The sequence below is a fragment of the Neophocaena asiaeorientalis genome, unplaced genomic scaffold, assembly GCF_003031525.2.
Source record: "Neophocaena asiaeorientalis asiaeorientalis breed wild unplaced genomic scaffold, Neophocaena_asiaeorientalis_V1.1 scaffold653, whole genome shotgun sequence".
NCBI classification, from domain to species: Eukaryota; Metazoa; Chordata; class Mammalia; order Artiodactyla; family Phocoenidae; genus Neophocaena; species Neophocaena asiaeorientalis.
This window is the reverse complement of record NW_020174928.1, coordinates 504,695-522,737: the sequence shown is the minus strand read 5'-3', so window position 1 is coordinate 522,737 and position 18,043 is coordinate 504,695. Positions and strand designations below refer to the sequence as shown.

Below are 18,043 nucleotides of genomic sequence, written 5' to 3'. Positions count from 1 at the left end.
TTTTTTTTGCGGTACGTGGGCCTCTCGCTGTTGTGGCCTCTCCCGTTGTGGAGCACAGGCTCCGGACGCGCAGGCTCAGCGGCCAAGGCTCACGGGCCCAGCCGCTCCGCGGCATGTGGGATCTTCCCAGACCGGGGCAGGAACCCGTGTCCCCTGCATCGGCAGGCGGACTCTCAACCACTGCGCCACCAGGGAATCCTCTAATCATCATTTTTTAATACTGTACTGCATATTTGAAAATAGCTAAGAGAGTGGATCTTCAAAGTTCTCATTACCAGAAAAAAAAAAAATTGTAACTATGTATGGTTACAGATGTTAACTGGACTTACTGGGGTAATCATTTTGCAATACATACAAACATCGAATCATTACACTGTATACCTGAAACTAGTATCATGTTATGTCAATTTTACCTCAATTTTAAAAAAATGAAAGGTACCTTGTGTTCTTTGCTAGGACCAAATATCAAAATCAATCTATAAATTAATTTATAAATTTAATATATACCCAATAAAATACCTAAAATATTTTAAAGAACTATTTCTAAAATTTGTATTTAAAAAGCACATTTATAAGAATCTAAAAAACATAAATAATGAGAACAGCTTTTTCAAATATTTAAGCATAATAATTAAAACAAGTGGGGCTTCCCTGGTGGCGCAGTGGTTGAGAGTCCGCCTGCCGATGCAGGGGACACAGGTTCATGCACCTGTCTGGGAGGATCCCACATGCTGTGGAGCGGCTGGGCCTGTGAGCCATGGCCGCCGAGCCTGCGCGTCCGGTGCCTGTGCTACGCAACGGGAGAGGCCACAGCAGTGAGAGGCCCACGTACCGCCAAAAAAAAAAAAAAAGTGTACATGGTTAGAAAACAGATCAATCAATATAAAGAAGAGAGTCCCAAGATAAATTCAAATTCAACAGTTTTGTATGTAATAAAAATGGAAGTGTATTTTAGTAGGAGAAAAATGAAATGTTCAATAAATGATGTTTAGACAACAGAGTAGCTCGGTTACACCCATATCTCACTCTTCATACCAAAATAAATAATATATGCTTCAAAGATTTACATGTAAAAGATGAAACTAGAAGATACTAGAGAAAATATAAGAAAATAATTTTATACTCAGAATCCTTTCTAACTATGATACAAAGGCCAAAAGCCATAAAAAACATTAAATTTATGCAATATAAAAAAAATACTTCAGGGGCTTCCCTGGTGGTGCAGTGGTTGAGAGTCCGCCTGCTGATGCAGGGGACACGAGTTCGTGGCCCAGTCCGGGAAGATCCCACATGCCACAGAGTGGCTGAGCCCTTGAGCCATGGCCGCTGAGCCTATGCATCCGGAGCCTGTGCTCCGCAACGGGAGAGGCCACAACAGTGAGAGGCCCGCATAACACACACACAAAAAAAAATTCATAGTAAAAAAACACCATAAAGCCAAAAGACAAGTGACCAACTAGAGGAATATATTTGCAATATATATCACAATTACACTTGTAGCATTTATTCTACAGATACACATTTTCAAAATGAATATACAAGGATATTCATTAAAACATTGTTTCTAATAGCAAATATTGGAAACCTCCTAAACGCCACATAATAGGGAATCAATAACATACATATCTACAAGAAAAATTACATTAAAAAGAACAAAGTAATACCATACATACTGATATAAACTAAGTAAAAGATACTAAGTAAAAATGAAGTGCAGAAGAATACATTTGCTAACATCTCTCCCCCAAAATTAAACGATTAAAAACAACTCTTTTTTTCCTGGTGTTGGTAAACTATGGCTCACAGGTCAAACTTGGCCTGCTGCCTGCTTCTGTAAAGTTTCATTGGGAAAACAGCCTTGCTCATTTATTTATGTATTGTCTATGGCTGCCTTCATATTATAATAGCAGAGTTGAATAGATACACCAGAAACCAAATATTCTAAAATATTTACTCCCTGGTCTTTTACAGAAAGTTTATTGACCTCTGATTGATTCTATAAACTTCATTTCCACTGCTACTGCTCTTGTTTAAAATATAGGTTAGCTGAGATTCCCACATGATAATTTCAAATAGCCAACAAGATTTATGTGAACCTTGTTAGAAACAAAGACTATAAAAGTGATAGCTTTTAAAATTAGATTTATTCAGAATCATTTCAGATTTTTCAAAATATATAATCATCACAATCCTAACTTCTGATATGGTAAGGCTTGGGGTTGTGGTTGGAGTTAGAGAGTGGTGAGGAGGAACAGACTTCTGAAAAGACTTCTCAGGTAATTCTGAAAGATCCCTTCCCTTACTTCCATTCCTGATCCACTTCCTTACTCCCATTTCCACTGAATGCCAATACCTTGATTAATCTAACATGGAAGGAGAGCCAGAAAAACTAAAATTAAACCTGGAACTATATAACTAATATATACAAGGTACCTATGGTTTACATGAAAACATTTAAATTTTATTTATAATTATCTATTTTAGATGACATATTATATTTTAGACTTAGATTTCTATCAGAAAACTAAAAATTTTAAATTTAACTCATTGATGTAGAAGAGCTCATTCAACAACAGATAAGCTAGAGGTCTACACACGAGTTTTAGAGTTTTCCAGCTAAAACATTTAATACACTTTTTTAAATGCCTAATAAAAATGTCATTAACTAGTACAAGAACTTTAAAGAAAATTAAGACTAAAAAATTGAAATCTAAAATGAAAATGAACAAGCTATTATAGCAATTGAAAAAAGCACCTTCCATTCTTCTACTTTTGCGTTGACAGCTGCCATGATTGGATCATCTTCTTCATTTTTTGCTTTCAGAAGATTTGTAAGCTCCTGCACCTAAAAGGCAACAATTATTTCAAGAACTGTTGCAAATTAGTGTACTATACATGTATTTGTTGTATATGAATATTTACACACATGATAAGCATACACATGCACATATATACATATACATTACAAATGCATATTCATTATGGGAGCAGTTCTGTAGTTAAGGTGACCTTTAATTGTTTGTGCATCTTTACAGTTGTATAATTATTTTTTGTCATTAGAGAATTGTATTTTTAAGTATTACTCTACTTTTTAAACAAGTTTAATCCCCTGTAAGTAGTAAACAATATATTGGTTTCTATGATACTTAGAGTGTATTTATTTTAAGGTATAAAATTAAGCTTGATGATCCACAGGACTTCTAAGAGGCTTTAGCAGAAAATTTGCAGGATTGCTATCTACATATTCATTCAGGTATCACCCATATACTCTACATGGCAGTAATTACAAGGTATATGTAAGGGGACTAGAGAAACACATAGAGACAAGTATATTACCATGGCAACATATTACAGTATAAGATGACATACTAGAGCATAAGACAAAAATTCATACCCTAGAAAGTTAAAAGTACTTTCTAGTTTCATATAAATAGTAATGAGGCAATATGAAGTTTGCCCAAATAAGTCAAACAGGAATTCTTACTTGAAGCTGGTAATGATCATTTTCTTTTTTTAACTGGTCCATTATATTATCTGTCTGATGCACAATAGCTTTCATCCTATTATATTCATCAGTCATCTTCTCCATTTCCTGTACAGACTCTTCTAGATTTTTTCTCATTTCTTCATTCTGAAGTTCAAGTTTCTCATTAGCTTCTGTTAAAGTCTAAGAAAGGTAAAGATGCTACAGTTAAAAACAATTTAAGAAACTAAAATTTAAATTAATACTGAATGGAGTCATACGTGTCTGCTGGAGAAAACAGAATTCTTCATAGATATTTAGTATCAATTGCTATTGGTCAATTAAACCAAATTAAATATCAAGAAAAGTGTAAGTAAGTATCTTAGTTCTTAAACAATGCCCAAGATAGGCATATAACAAGAATGAATTTGCAGGATTTGCAACTTCAAAGATGCAATTTATATCATGTTTTACAAATACATAGTTGCAGATTTATACTAAATATATTGAAATGTAGGGCTAAATACTAATTTTATATTATAATGAAATTAAAGCTTTATAAAGATCATTGCTTTGAAATGACTTCTATCCATTTTACCTGAATTTCATCTAGATATTGGACAAGTTCATAGTTTTTTTTAGACAATTGTGATCGGTAGTCACTGTCTTCTCTTCTTGATGAAAGGGTTTCTTTTTGCGAATCTATTTGTTTTTGATAGTCAATAATATCCTGACGAAGCTGTTCATTCTGAAGGCAGATCAAACACAGTATTCTATTAAAAAAACTATCCAAAGAAACAAAATTTCACCCTCTGAATAGTGATCTCAAAACACATCTTTAAAATTCCAAGGTTTCACCACCCTTAAAGTCTCACCTTTTTCTTTAGACGTTTGTTCTCCAGAAGAGGACAGGAAAAAGTTAATTAGAAATAAGAAAGGCAATATATAATTAAATATAATAATTAGAAATTAAAGAAAACAAAAAAAAAATTTTTAGGAGAATGAGATATTATTTTGGATAATCAAAGAAAGCAAGAATACTAATTACCAACCAAAACAAAAAAACATTTTGATTATGTTAAAAAGATAAGCACTATCAGGATAAACAATGTACAAATATTATTTGGCTCAGAAGAACCAAATAATAATCAGAATTTGTAATATTTAATGAGAAACAAAAGTTTTAAAAGAATGCCAGATAAAGTAGGAGGAAATAAGGCAGAAATCCAGTCATATATTCAGTTAGCAAACTAGCAAAGAACAGCTTAAAAAAACAAAGCAAGATTTACCCACATAGACCTAAGAGATGAATGTAGTACTTAACGGCCTCACCTTTCAACTTATTTTCTATTTCCCTAAGACAAAGTCATATCATAAAACACGGTTTGAAAACATCAATTACTTAGACGATGCCAGTTCTGGTTACAGAATTAATTTATGAACACGTTTTTAATAAGTATCTTTGTTGAACCACCACAACTACTAAAATTTTTTACCAACCTCTCTCCTTAATTTGCTGTTTTCATTTTCTGCCTCCTCATTTCGAAGAGCCAACTAAAACAGCAAAAAACAAATAAGATAAAATTCAGCAGTAGTTCTGTGTAATGCCAGGTTTTCAGTTCCTTTCCAATAACACAGAGAATGTTTAACTACCGAGGACTTCAGGTCGACCCAAGACATGAATTATACGCCAAAATTTTGAAAACTAACTAACTAAGGATTAGGAAGGATGAAGCAGGTTGAGTTTAAAAGATTATAAAACAAAAAACAAAAACCTCTAACCAAAGGATACAGAAAACAAAACATTACCCTCTTCCCCCAGCGTAAAACCTAAAAATGAGTAGTCTTCCAACCAAGACCTTCATCATTTTGCAGTTCTATTACCAGAGCTAGAATACTCTTTGCTCTCAGTGAGCATTAAATTACTTAGAAATACAAAGCAGTAGAACATAATGGTTAAAAAGAAGCATGGATGCTTGGATATTGGGTGGGGAGACTAAAAGGACATTATTGGGCCAATAGAGGAAATCTGATTATGGACTACATATTAGACAACAGTACTGAATTGATATTACATTTCTGAGTACGCTAATCATATAAGTAGCTATATTGGAAAATATAACTACTTATATAGTTATAAAGGAAATATAACTACTTCCTTTCAGTGGAAACACACTGAAATATTTAAGAATGAAATATCATGATATTTGCAATATTTAAGTATGAAGTATCATGATATCTGCAATTAACTCTGATGTCTCAGCAAAAAAGAAAGGAGGGGAGGGGAGGGGAGGAGAATAAGTCTGTGTGTACAAAGATAAAGCATATGTGGCACAGTGTTAACAGGTGAACCTATATGAAGACTATGTGTTTACTGTTTTTCTTACCATCTTTATGAAGATAAAGTTTTCAAAAAAAAAGTTTAAAGAAAGTTCATAATAAAATGCAGTGTGCTATACGAATCTTAGAATTTTACCATTATTATTATTATCATCTGGGAGTTAAGAAACAGTCCCATCCTGTTTTGAATTGGAAAATTTTAACAAGAAGAGACATGTCAGGAACTTAAGGCTGAAGTATTTAATACTACTGATGCTCCTTTTCCTTGGTTTTGAAACATCATACTCTTGATATTTGTCCTTTCTTGGTCTATTCCTTGAAGCACCACTTCCTCTTGCATTAGACATTTCTATACCTAGACATCTGCCTTACAATCACTTCTATTGCTTCAGTATCTATGCTGATGACCCACAAATTCTTATCATCTATCCGGTATCTCTGAGTTTCTTATCCAGATATCCTTTCTGAATATGCCCACAGGGACCTCAAACTCAACATGTACAAAACAAATAATAATCACAAGCCTTCTAAACTCCCCTTGTGTCACTTCTAAGTGAATGGCGCTATCCACCTATCCAGTGGCCCAACCCAGAAAATTAGGTGGACTACCCATTCCTCCCTCTTCACCAACAACCAATCATTCATCATATCCAATTACATCTACATCCCTCAAACATGTCTATGTCCCTAATCCCCCTCAGTCACTAATGGGCAATTACCTACCCTTTCTGTATCTGTTTCTTCATCTGTAGCCTGGGGGAAATGTCACCTCTCTCATATAAGTATCAAATGAGGAATAATGAATTAATGCATATAAAGTATCTGGCACATAGTAAGGACTCTACACTAGCTATTTTTACCTATATTCCAGCCAGAATGAGTAACTGTAGTTCCCTGAATACACCATGCTATCTCTTACCTCTAGGTCTTAGTAAACACTGTATTTTCTACGCAGAATGCCTTTTCCTTAACCACGACCTACATCTCATTCCCTCTTCCAGGCTAACTCTTATTTCAGGTCTCAGTTTATAGATCATTTCTTGAACCTCAAGACTGACTCAGGTATACCTCTCCAGAGTACTCCAGAGTATTCTTATATCCTTATGTATCCCCAGACTATCATATTATCTTATGTTACCTTTGTTATTGACAGTGAATAACATTGAGAAGCAGAATAGCGTTGCCCACTGTATCCTCAGTATTTAGCACAGTCTCTGGCATGCTATAAGTACTCAGTAAAACTGAATGACTGGTTAAGGGCAAAGAAGAAATTGCTAAAGCAACTCATATCCATATTCTACTTCAAGAAATCTAGCAGCTGGAAAGGTACATAAGCCATATATTCAAGTTGTCTGTGTGTGTGCCTATGAATGAAGATAGTAGTCTAAGATATGAATAGACATGGTGGTTCTGATTAGCTAACAGTGTGTGGTATCATTGGTGAGAAGCTGACTAATATATGGGCTAGACAAAAGAACAATAGCCCAGAAAAACACATACATGGCCACCTCCCTAAGCAATTCTATTACTGTATAGCATAGGTTGGACCCTTTATGATTAAGAAATCTATAGATCTGTTATGTTTCTCTGAGTCAACTAAACACATAATCCTCTAAGAGCTTATTCCTAACCTTCAGGTGGCATCAATCCATACTTTTTCCACTGCAAAAACTGTACAGATGGCTCACTTTTACGTGACTTCCAAACTATATAATAAAATAGATATATCAAGAATGGGGATGCTTTTCCTTACAAATCAGTCTATGATGAATTCTTTTTAAATAGCAATGTTACCTCATAATCAATGTCGTTTACTTAAAATTTATAACCATCTATTTCCAAGAGAACAATGGACAAAATAAGATTATCAGGATGTGATACAATATTGACCTTATAAAGGACACAAAGGTAGAAAAAGCTTCTGGGCACCAGGGATGGGACAGTTAATACATGTAGGCACCAGATTTTGTACTAAGTTCACTGACAGCTGAGGCAAAAAAAGAAAGCATACTATTTTCTGACAGGAAATACAAACTTATCAGCAAAAAAATAATTTTTTCCTCAAACTAAATTTAAGTGAACATTGCATGAGTTATTTTGTAAATAACAAGTATAACATAAGAGGTAATAATAAACTATGCTTGTATAAAAGATGACATGTCATGGTTTAAAATATGAATTGATTTACAAAATGGTGAGATTAACACTTTTTAAGAACCTACGTATTACATAAAGCGAGGTACACCTGAAAATAAAAAACTTATTATTGAATACATCACTAAAAGATTAATTTCTAAGTCTACTACTAATATAGATACAAATAAATATCTTTTTTCCCAAAATATATTATGAAAAATAAGAAAATAAAAAAACTTTTTAAATTTTATTTATGTTTGGCTGCATTGGGTCTTCATTGCTGTGCACGGGCTTTCTCTAGTTGCAGCGAGCGGGGGCTACTCTTCATTGCGGTGCACAGTCTTCTCACTGTGGTGGCTTCTCTTGTTGTGGAGCACGGGCTCTAGGGCACGGGCTTCAACAGTTGTAGCAAGCGGACTCAGTAGTGTGGCTCACACGCTCTAGAGCGCAGGCTCAATAGTCATGGTGCATGGGCTTAGTTGCTCTGTGACATGTGGGATCTTCCCGGACCAGGGCTCGAACCTGTGTCCTCTGCATTGGCAGGCGGATTCTTAACCATTGTGCCATCAGGGAAGCCCAAATCAATTGTTTCTGAATGCCTATTAATTTCTTCATACCAATATTCCAGATCAAATCATCAACTTTATGTGAAGAATTCTAACATCCGGAGAAAAAGGTACCTCCATATATAAAGAATTAATCTCTAGGTCATATTCATTCACTAGATGTACCTGATCCATTACATTTTAAAGACATGATGACAACATGAACTGTTATATAAAACCTTATCAATAAGCATACATCAATTCCCACAAATAACATAAAACATAAAAATTGAAACTGTCAGTAATAATTATAAAAAGCATAAACAGGTGGTGTTTTTGGTAACTTGAACAGTTAAGAGTCATTAAAAAACTGGGCCTTACTTGCTCATTAACTTTCTTTTCTTTCTCTAACTCTTTTTCCATGTCCTCCAATTCTCTATCTTTTTGTTCCAATTGCTTTTCAAGTTGGCGAATTTCATCACGTAAAAAGCGAGTGTCACGTCCACCTGCAGAGTGCTGTGCCATCTTAAAGTAATAAACCAAAAGTATAAATTAATTCCATTATATCTGGAGATTCAAATGAATCAACAACAAAAATAATTATCTTGACTTTAAATTTTATCATAATCAGCACGAGATGTTTAAAATCATGTTGCTTAAAAACAATTTTTTAAAATTAAGCATATTTAAGCTTTAGTTCACAGGCTGACAACCCCTTAAGCTCTTCCTGAGCCATCCAGAGTATGAAGAATTAACAGTCAATCACTCAGGCTCTGTTATAGCCGCTGAGCCACAGACACCAGGGTAAAGTGCAAAGGCATACAATGATCCTTGAGATGAACTATCTAGGCTTCCCCTGAGTATCAGAGCTCTGAAACCAGGCTACAAATCACCAGAGCCTCCACCCTAGCCACTGAGCCATGGTGCTCTTAACCTGTCCTTTCCCTCATACCACTGACTATTTAGACCAGTGTTCTCTAAAAGGACTTTCTAGGATAAAGGAAATGTTCTCTACACTGCCCAATACAGTAGCCACTATCTACATGTGTCTACTGAGCACTTGAAATGTGGCTAGTGCAACTAAAGAACTGAATTCTTAACTTTAACTGTAATTAATTTAAATGCTAATGGCCACATGTAGCTAGTGCTACCATATTGAACACCCAAAATTAGATTATCTTTAAAAGTTTGCAGCAGACTAAATACATTTTGCTTCATTTTCCTGTTGCTTTGGGTCATAGTCAAAAACATCAAAAATCCTTTAGTCATCTAATCTGTCTCACATTCATCTCCCTAGCATACAGTTGTGTTACTCTTCTACCTTAACTAAACTTTTCTTACTCTTAACCTCCTTCAAAAAGCACTTTCTTACCAACATCTCCAACTGTCCTATCCTTCTATTCTGTAGTAGTTGCCTTGCTAAACACTAACACAGAATCGACCTTACTTCATAACTCAACAAGTATTTATTGAGAATGACTGGTATTTCCCTAGAAGCTGGATATATGACAGGGAATAGAAAATAAACCATCTAAATTCGCAGAGTTAACATGCTAAAAAACCAGGGTTTGAACGTAAACTATCTGACTCCAGATCCTGAAATCTCCAGTTCATTCCCCACCATATTTCTGGTTTTATCTGACTTCTTTAAAATTTGACCACACATCTTTCACTCTTATTTTTAGCAGATGACCTCTCCATCCTCTCAAATTCCAGGCACTAAATCTACAAACATCAAAAGCTTCTGTTCATATCCATTCTTCCTTCCTCCCTTTTACCAAGGAAAAAGGTCCTTCCTCCTTATAAAGGCTAATCCATTTCTATCACATTCTTTCCCACAGTCTCAGTAATCTCAATGTATTCAGTTCCTTAACAATACATTCACATTTTGGCTCTTGGCTTTCTCAAAAGCTACCTCTTCTCCTATACCCTTCTGTCACTGTTCCTCAAATTCCAACATGCCTCATTCCACCTCAGTTATAGTAATCTCTCTGTATATTTCTCTGTACTACAAGCTCCATGAGGTTATTCAATGTTTTTATTTTGTTCACAATTGGATGTGCAATCCTTAGCAGAATTTAAGATACATAAATAGGCACGTAAAATATATACTGAACAATTATAAACACAATATCATTCCAGTGACTTTTTCCAGCTAATTACAATGAAAAAATTTTAAAATAATAATCGAAAATAATATTTACAACGATTACACCCTAAGGAATACAAAAGAACATACCTCCAGTTCATTTTCCAGTTTCATTACTTTAGTTTTTAATTGATTTTCTATTAAAAAAAGATAAATATTTCAATTGGTCAGATTTATCTCAAAACAAACTTTTCAATAATTTTCAATAAAATAAAATTAAGTTTTAAAGATTCCATCATGGTTGTAATGATAAGGTAACATAAGAAAATAACTATTTTGTACCTGATCCATGAAATAGGAGTTGTAGAAAAATATTTCAAAATAAACTGAGTATACACATTTTATAAAATATTGGGTTGGCCAGAAAGTTTGTTTGGATTTGTCCATAAGATCTTACTTTTTGGTCAACCCAATATATTAAAGCTAATTCTTCACTGCTTAGTGAATAAATGAAATCCACTATTTAACACCATAATAATCTTTTCCCCAAGGCATTTACCAAATTTTGCTTGTTCTTCTCCAGCTTTTTCAACTTCTTCCAAAGCTAGCTCTACTTCTTGAGCTTTCATCTAAACGTTAAGAATAAAAAAAAGTTATTTCAGTATGCCTTTACACTAGAATGTAAGCACTGAAAATAAGAATTTTGTTTGTATTTGCTATCCTAATACTTACTGCCTGCAATGCCTGGCACAAGGAGACATTCAGCAAACATTTGTTGAATGAATAGATGATTTTCTTAAGGCTCTAATTTCTAGATTCCTAAGAGTTTGAAATATCTTTTATTCCTCTTTTCCCTCAAGTCTTACATCTAGTATTGCAACTTTTCTCTTTGTAATGTTTTCAACTATCTCTTTTATTCTATTCTAATTTTCATTATTCTAGTCCATAATTTTGTCTAACTTCCTTCATAAGTTTAACCCTCTTAAGACATATTTTTGTATCTACCAATTAGAAATCAAAAACCTTTAATGGCTCCTAATTGCTGATATCATAAAATACGTCTTTAAAGGCCCTAGACAGCCTATTCTAAACTATAGCCAACATTGTTTCCTCTACAACCTGCTATTATAAACTTTCTGCACTTGTCTCGATAAATGTAAAGAACATGCATACTTTCTATTCCCAGGTTTTATTTATAGTAACCTCCAGCTCTAGAATCTCCTTAACATTTTATCACTGCCCTCCACTTACCTAAAACTATTCATCAGTCTTTCACCCTTACAGTCTTCTCACACCTAAATCTCTTCCCCTCCTAACAAATCCCAAAAGTAGTCAGCTACTGTAACAAGCTGTATCATAATTAACATAGGACCTCTCTATGCTTTTTTAAACATAACTATTCTGTTTCCCCTACACACTCTTTTAGGAACTTTAGAGCAGAAACTAGTAATGTTTTTCACCTAAAATTCTCAGTTGACATTTGAAGATATCTCATTTTTTAGTGGTCATTTAGATTTTGCAAAGTACTTTCACAGAGATTAAATTATCTAAGATGAGATTCTTACACTTTCTCTAATAGTCAAAGCTATTATTAAAACCTACTGTATACAAACCTTCATTAGAGACTGAGTAATTCTGAAAAGGTGTATCATATTTTCTTGACTTTCACTTTTTAGCTCATTTACTTCCACCTAAGTAAAGAGAAAAGCAACTATTTCATATTTTATAACCCTTAAGCAAAATACAAGAAATCTTCCAGTTGTACCATTCAGTGATTTCAGGGACAACTTAGACTATCATAGTTGTATGTATATATCTATGCATTATTTATCAATTAAGTACCTTAGATAAGGAAATCAATAAATTATCTGCCAATTCTTCTTGACGAGGCAACTCATCTGGGTCAACTTTTCTTATTTCTTTCCAGTTTATATTAGGTGGCATCTTGAATTCTTTCACTGTGCTTTACTTTCTGTAACAATACAAGTGGGTATTAGCATTTTCAAGGTAAACAGCATTACTGTTTTTACAGATTACGCTATTACAACTCTCCACGATGTTAGCAAAGAGGTATGGCTCCTTAACTGTATAACAGATATGTGGGTAAAATAGCCTTGATCAAAATTACAGCAGTTGCGACAAATCATCAGATATTTTATCGGCTAAATTATGACGGCTTCCATGGTTAAACTAATGTAAGCTAGAACTAGGATTCTGTGCCCCCTTCCTCCACGCCCCCTTACCACCAAAGCGTGCGATGCTTGGAAGGCTGAAATTGACCCCTGATTCTGAGAGACAGGAGCTAGGATTAAGGGGGAAAAAAAAAAAAGCGAGAATGTAAACGACTGAAATGAGTGCAGCTGGGCCGAAGAAACCAGGGCTGAAGCGAGGGGAAGGCAGATGGACTGCAAATCAAAGGCTAAGGGGCTGTTGTTTATTTGGGCCGTTAGGCTTAAAGAACCTTTGCGGGAAGAACTCTCTGTCCGCGCTCTCCAGGATCCACCCACCTAAACCAAGCCTGGCATCCAGCGGCGGCCCCTCAGCTACCGCACCCACCCAGCCGAGCCCCGCCGCCACGCCTGACGACTCCCCAGCGCGGTTCCAATCGGACACTGGATACCGCCAACTGTTCTCTAGCGAGTAATAGCTGCAGCGGCTGCTAAGCGACGCATTTCCCACCTAGCCGAGGCCGGAACAAGAGCCCGAATGCAAGCATCGCCTACATTTCACGACCGTGGGCGATGCTTTACGTTTAGATTCCGCAGCGAGGTCCCTGGACTCTGTGTTAAGGGCGGGGAGAAGGCCTGGGATGAGGACTGCAAATCCCAGAGTGCAGTTCTGCTTGGAGGCCGGGGCGTCCTGGACGCTGAAGTCTGAGAAGTGGAGATAGGCCGTTCCCGGCGTGCAGTGCGGGAGGCTGCGACTGTACCGGGGTGCGGGGGAACCGCCTCGAGGCGGGAGGCGCGGCGGCCGAGGCGTGTCTGCACTGGTCGGCTGAACGAGGCGGACCATGACTGTGTCTTCGGTGGCGTCTCTCGCCGGACCGCTCTTCCCGAGGTTTCTCTAAGCCATTCCCTGGTGGAACCGCTTCCAGGTGAGGTCGGGCTGTCGGTCAGCGGTGGGGGAGGAGTTGAGGTTAGCGATCCTGGCTGAGAGAAGCTCTTAACGTTGGGGCCGGAGTCTGAAGAGGTGGGAAGACCCCGCCCTCTCCTTGGGCGTTTGCCGGCGACGCTCCGGGTGGTGCCCTCTGTAAGAAGAAAAAGTTTTAGCCTTCTTCTGTATCAGAATCTGTCTGTATAGTGGACTGGGGTCCGCGATCATGGTTTGGCGGCGAGTGAGGAATTGGGGACACCGCATCTTCTGACCCTGGTCGCCTTACCTGTAGCGCTATTACCTTCGCGGATTGAAGGACTTGAAGGTTGAGGAGCTAGTAGGTGTAGAGGGAAGGTTCTAGAGAGGAGAGGTTATAACTTGCCCAGGCCACTGCGGGGGGTGGAGAGAGAAGGGGCCTCAGTACTCACCAGCCCTGTTGCTGTCACTTGTTTGGTGACGGAGAGTGCCTTCCTATGAAAACGCCTTCTCAGGTGTTTACAGCTCTTATTTGTGCAAGTTTTGCTCATCTGGCTGCTCAGCCGTGCTGGAGTATGATACACCACTAGGAAAACTTTCTTAAGAAGATGTAGACTTGAAAACCAAATGACATTTTCAACTCTTTGGAGCAGTGCCTCTCATCTTTATTTATTTATTTTAAGCACTTTCTTGCATTTATTCCCTGTAATTGATATTGAAGTTTACTTTTGAAAACAATAGATTTCTTTCCAAACCGTTCAGTAGAAATAGCTCAGTAGAAAACAAAAACAGATATACTGATTTTGTGAGATACATTTAAAGACATTCATCAGATTTGTAGGAATTATAATTTTGTCTAGTCCTTTACTGAAAGATGATATGTCAAACACTGTTCATTAACGTTTTTTTAAACCATGCTGTACATTATATCCCCAGAAATTATATATCTTTTAAATGAAAGTTTGTACCTGTTGATGGATCTGTTTGTTTCTATGAATTCGGTTTTTTTAGATCCCACGTATAAACAAGATCACTCAGTATTTGTCCTTCTCTGTCTGGCATTTCACTTAGTGTAATGCCCTCATGGTCCATCCGTGTTGTCATGGTGTTACAAATGGTAAGATTTATTTTTTGTGGCTGAATAATATTCCATTGTGTGTATATACTACATTTTCTTTATCCTTTCATCCATCGATTTATACTTAGGTTGTTTCTATGGGTTGGCTATTGTAAATAATGCTGAATGAATATCACTTTAAAATAGTGATTTTGTTTTTTTTGGATATATACCCAGAAGTGGAATTGCTGGAAAGTATGGTAGTTCTGTTTTTAATTTTTTGAGGAACCCCATACTGTTTTCTGTGATGGCTGCATCAATTTACGTTCCCACCAACAGTGCACAGCTGTTCCCTTTTCTCCACATCCTTGCTGCCAATGCTTGTTATCTCTTTTTGATGATGGCCATTCTTAGCAGGTGTAAAGTAATTGATAATCTCATTGTAATTTTGCTTTGCATTTCACTGATGATTAGTGATGGTGAGCACCTTTACATGTACCTGTCGGCCATTATGTGTCTTCTTGGAAAGAAGTTCCTGTGCCCATTTTTTAATCAGATTTTTTTTTTTTTTTTTTTGCTATTCAGTTGTAAGAGTTCTTTATATATTTTGGATATTAACCTGTTTTCATATATATATTTTTGCAAATATTTCCCCTCATTCCATAGGTTGCCTCTTCATTTTGTTGGTGTCCTTTTTTGTGCAGAAGCCTTTTTAGTTTGACATAGGCCCACTTATTTATTTTTGCTTTTGTTGCCTTTGCTTTTGGTTTCAAATCCAAAAAATCATTGCCAAGACTAGTGTCAGGGAGCTTACCCCCTTGTTTACTACCAGGAGGTTTATGGTTTTAGGTCTTAAGTTCAATTCTTTAATCCATTTTGAGTTGATTTTTGTGAGTGGTATAAAATAGGGGTTCAGTTTATTCTTTTGCATGTGGTTCTCCAGTTTTCCCAACACTATTTATTAAAGAGACTATTCTATCCCCATTGTATATTCTTGGTTCCTTTGTTTATTTCTGGCCTCCCTATTCTGTTCTGTTGATCTGCGTGTTTGTTTTTATGTTAGCTGTAAACTATTTTGATTACTATAGCTTTTTCATTATTTAATCTTCATAACAATCCAATGAAATAGCTGCTTAATTTGTCCTCATTTTCCAGCTAAGTTAAGAAAGCAAAGTTTGGAAAGGTTAAATACTCTGCTCAAACTTAAATAGTATGATGGAACACGAATCTTTCTGGCTAAAGGATATGTTCATAACTGCTATATTGCCTTCTCAGGCATGCTGGGAGCCAGTACTTGTAACGTACTTATTCTTCAGTCTTACAATCTACATTAAATATCATCATATTCTAATTATGTAACTTTGATTACTCAAGAATTTGAATTAGATACTCTTCATGTTCAGTGTTTGTTTGTTTGTTTTTTGACTACACTGCATGGCTTGTGGGATCTTAGTTCCCCAACCAGGGATCGAACCCACGCCCTTGGCTCTGAGCGTGCAAAGTCCTAATCACTGGACCACCAAGGAATTCCCACATTCATTGTTTTTATTTTTTTCATTCATTGTTTTTATTCATAATTTAGCAGGGGAAGGCAGAGATGAAAGCTAATGTTTATGGAGCACATATTATGCCATTTACTACGCTTAAAATTGCATATTTATTTTTGTAGTAGTAATCTGTTATTTTTATTGCAACACCTTATTTTTCTTCTTGTTTTTTCATTCATTACAACTGTTATTTTCTATTTATTTATTTATTCGTTTCATTTTGTCTGTGTTGGTCTTTTCTACCCTTACTTCCTTCACCTTCTTATTCACATTTATATTCTCAGGAACTGAAGGTACCTGGCGTAATGGCAAGTTTTATTCTCATTTTTCTGAAGTGAAAACAGGTTCTGAGAACCTAAGCAATTTCACAATAATTAATGAAGCTAAGGTTGTAAGCCAGGTCTCAGTTACAGTCCCAACTAAGTGCAAAATCTTGCTTAAATTTTTTTTTTTTTTTTTTGTGGTACGCAGGCCTCTCATTGTTGTGGCCTCTCCCGTTGCGGAGCACAGGCTCCGGACATGCAGGCTCAGCAGCCATGGCTCACGGGCCTAGCCGCTCCGCGGCATGCAGGATCCTCCCAGACCAGAGCACGAACCCGTGTCCCCTGCATCGGCAGGCAGACTCTCAACCACTGCGCCACCAGGGAAGCCCCAAAATCTTGCTTAAATTTTATTACTTTACTCACTCTAACAATATTTTTGGGCTTATACACTGTGCTAGACACCAGGGATGCAGTAGGAAACAAGTTAGCTAGGGTCTAGGCTCTAATGCACTAAAATATGTTTGTATCTAACTGTTAACTAAGAAATTTAACTCAAGTTCTAGTTCATTTGCTCACTATATATAATTTTGAGAAAATCACTAAAACCCACTATTATTTTTCATGAAGTTTTCTGAATCATTCAGTTTTCACCAAGGGAAATTATCTGACAATTTTATAAATGGCCTTACTACAGGAACGCTTGCCTGAATCTGCCTTCTTTCATCTCTGTTGTTTTATGAGCAGTATTAGATGACCAAAATCACTTCACAAGAAAGACTTGCTTTTTAAAAGTCTACAAACAATAAATGCTGGAGAGGGTGTGGAGAAAAGGGAACCCTCTTACACTGTTGGTGGGAATGTAAATTGATACAGCCGCTAGGAGAACAGTATGGAGGTTCCTTAAAAAGCTAAAAATAGAACTACCACCCGACCCAGCAATCCCACTACAGGGCATATACCCAGAGAAAAGCATAATTCAAAAAGAGTCATGTACCACAATGTTCGTTGTAGCACTATCTACAATAGCCAGGACTGGAAGCAATCTAAGTGTCCATCGAGAGATGAATGGATAAAGAAGATGTGGCCCATATATACAATGGAATATTGCTCAGCCATAAAAAAAGAAACGAAATTGAGTTATTTGTAGTGAGGTGGATGGACCTAGAGTCTGTCATACAGAGTGAAGTAAGTCAGAAAGAGAAAACACACTATGCTAACATATATATGGAATCTTAAAAAAAAAAATGGTTCTGAAGAACCTAGGGGCAGGACAGGAATAAAGATGCAGATGTAGAGGATGGACTTGAGGACACGGGGAGGGGGAGGGGTAAGCTGGGACAAAGTGAGAGAGTGGCATGGACATATATACATTACCAAATGTAAAATAGATAGCTAGTGGGAAGCAGCCGCATAGCACAGGGAGATCAGCTCTGTGCTTTGTGACTACCTAGAGGGGTGGGATATGGAGGGTGGGAGGGAGATGCAGCAGGAGGGGATATGGGAATATATGTATATGAGTAGCTGATTCACTTTG

General features: G+C 36.5%; 2 protein-coding genes across 2 annotated transcripts in view; one reads left to right on the top strand and one right to left on the bottom strand.

The window, feature by feature from the left end:
- The window catches only part of CEP290 (centrosomal protein 290), a 99,514-nt gene extending 86,279 nt beyond the window's left edge, over positions 1-13,235 (bottom strand). Inside the window, exons 1-11 of the mRNA XM_024761377.1 lie at positions 13,081-13,235; positions 12,817-12,875; positions 12,416-12,545; positions 12,187-12,264; positions 11,133-11,202; positions 10,724-10,770; positions 8,866-9,009; positions 4,964-5,017; positions 4,062-4,211; positions 3,485-3,667; positions 2,756-2,845 (exon numbers count right to left, since the gene is read on the bottom strand). Of these exons, the coding sequence (XP_024617145.1) occupies positions 2,756-2,845; positions 3,485-3,667; positions 4,062-4,211; positions 4,964-5,017; positions 8,866-9,009; positions 10,724-10,770; positions 11,133-11,202; positions 12,187-12,264; positions 12,416-12,517 (918 nt within the window). The 5' untranslated portion in view covers positions 12,518-12,545; positions 12,817-12,875; positions 13,081-13,235. The remainder of the gene's footprint in view (positions 1-2,755; positions 2,846-3,484; positions 3,668-4,061; positions 4,212-4,963; positions 5,018-8,865; positions 9,010-10,723; positions 10,771-11,132; positions 11,203-12,186; positions 12,265-12,415; positions 12,546-12,816; positions 12,876-13,080) is intronic.
- A 267-nt stretch (positions 13,236-13,502) lies between these two features.
- The window catches only part of TMTC3 (transmembrane O-mannosyltransferase targeting cadherins 3), a 62,273-nt gene continuing 57,732 nt past the window's right edge, over positions 13,503-18,043 (top strand). The window contains exon 1 of the mRNA XM_024761383.1: positions 13,503-13,667. The gene's annotated coding sequence lies outside the window, so the exon portion shown is untranslated. The remainder of the gene's footprint in view (positions 13,668-18,043) is intronic.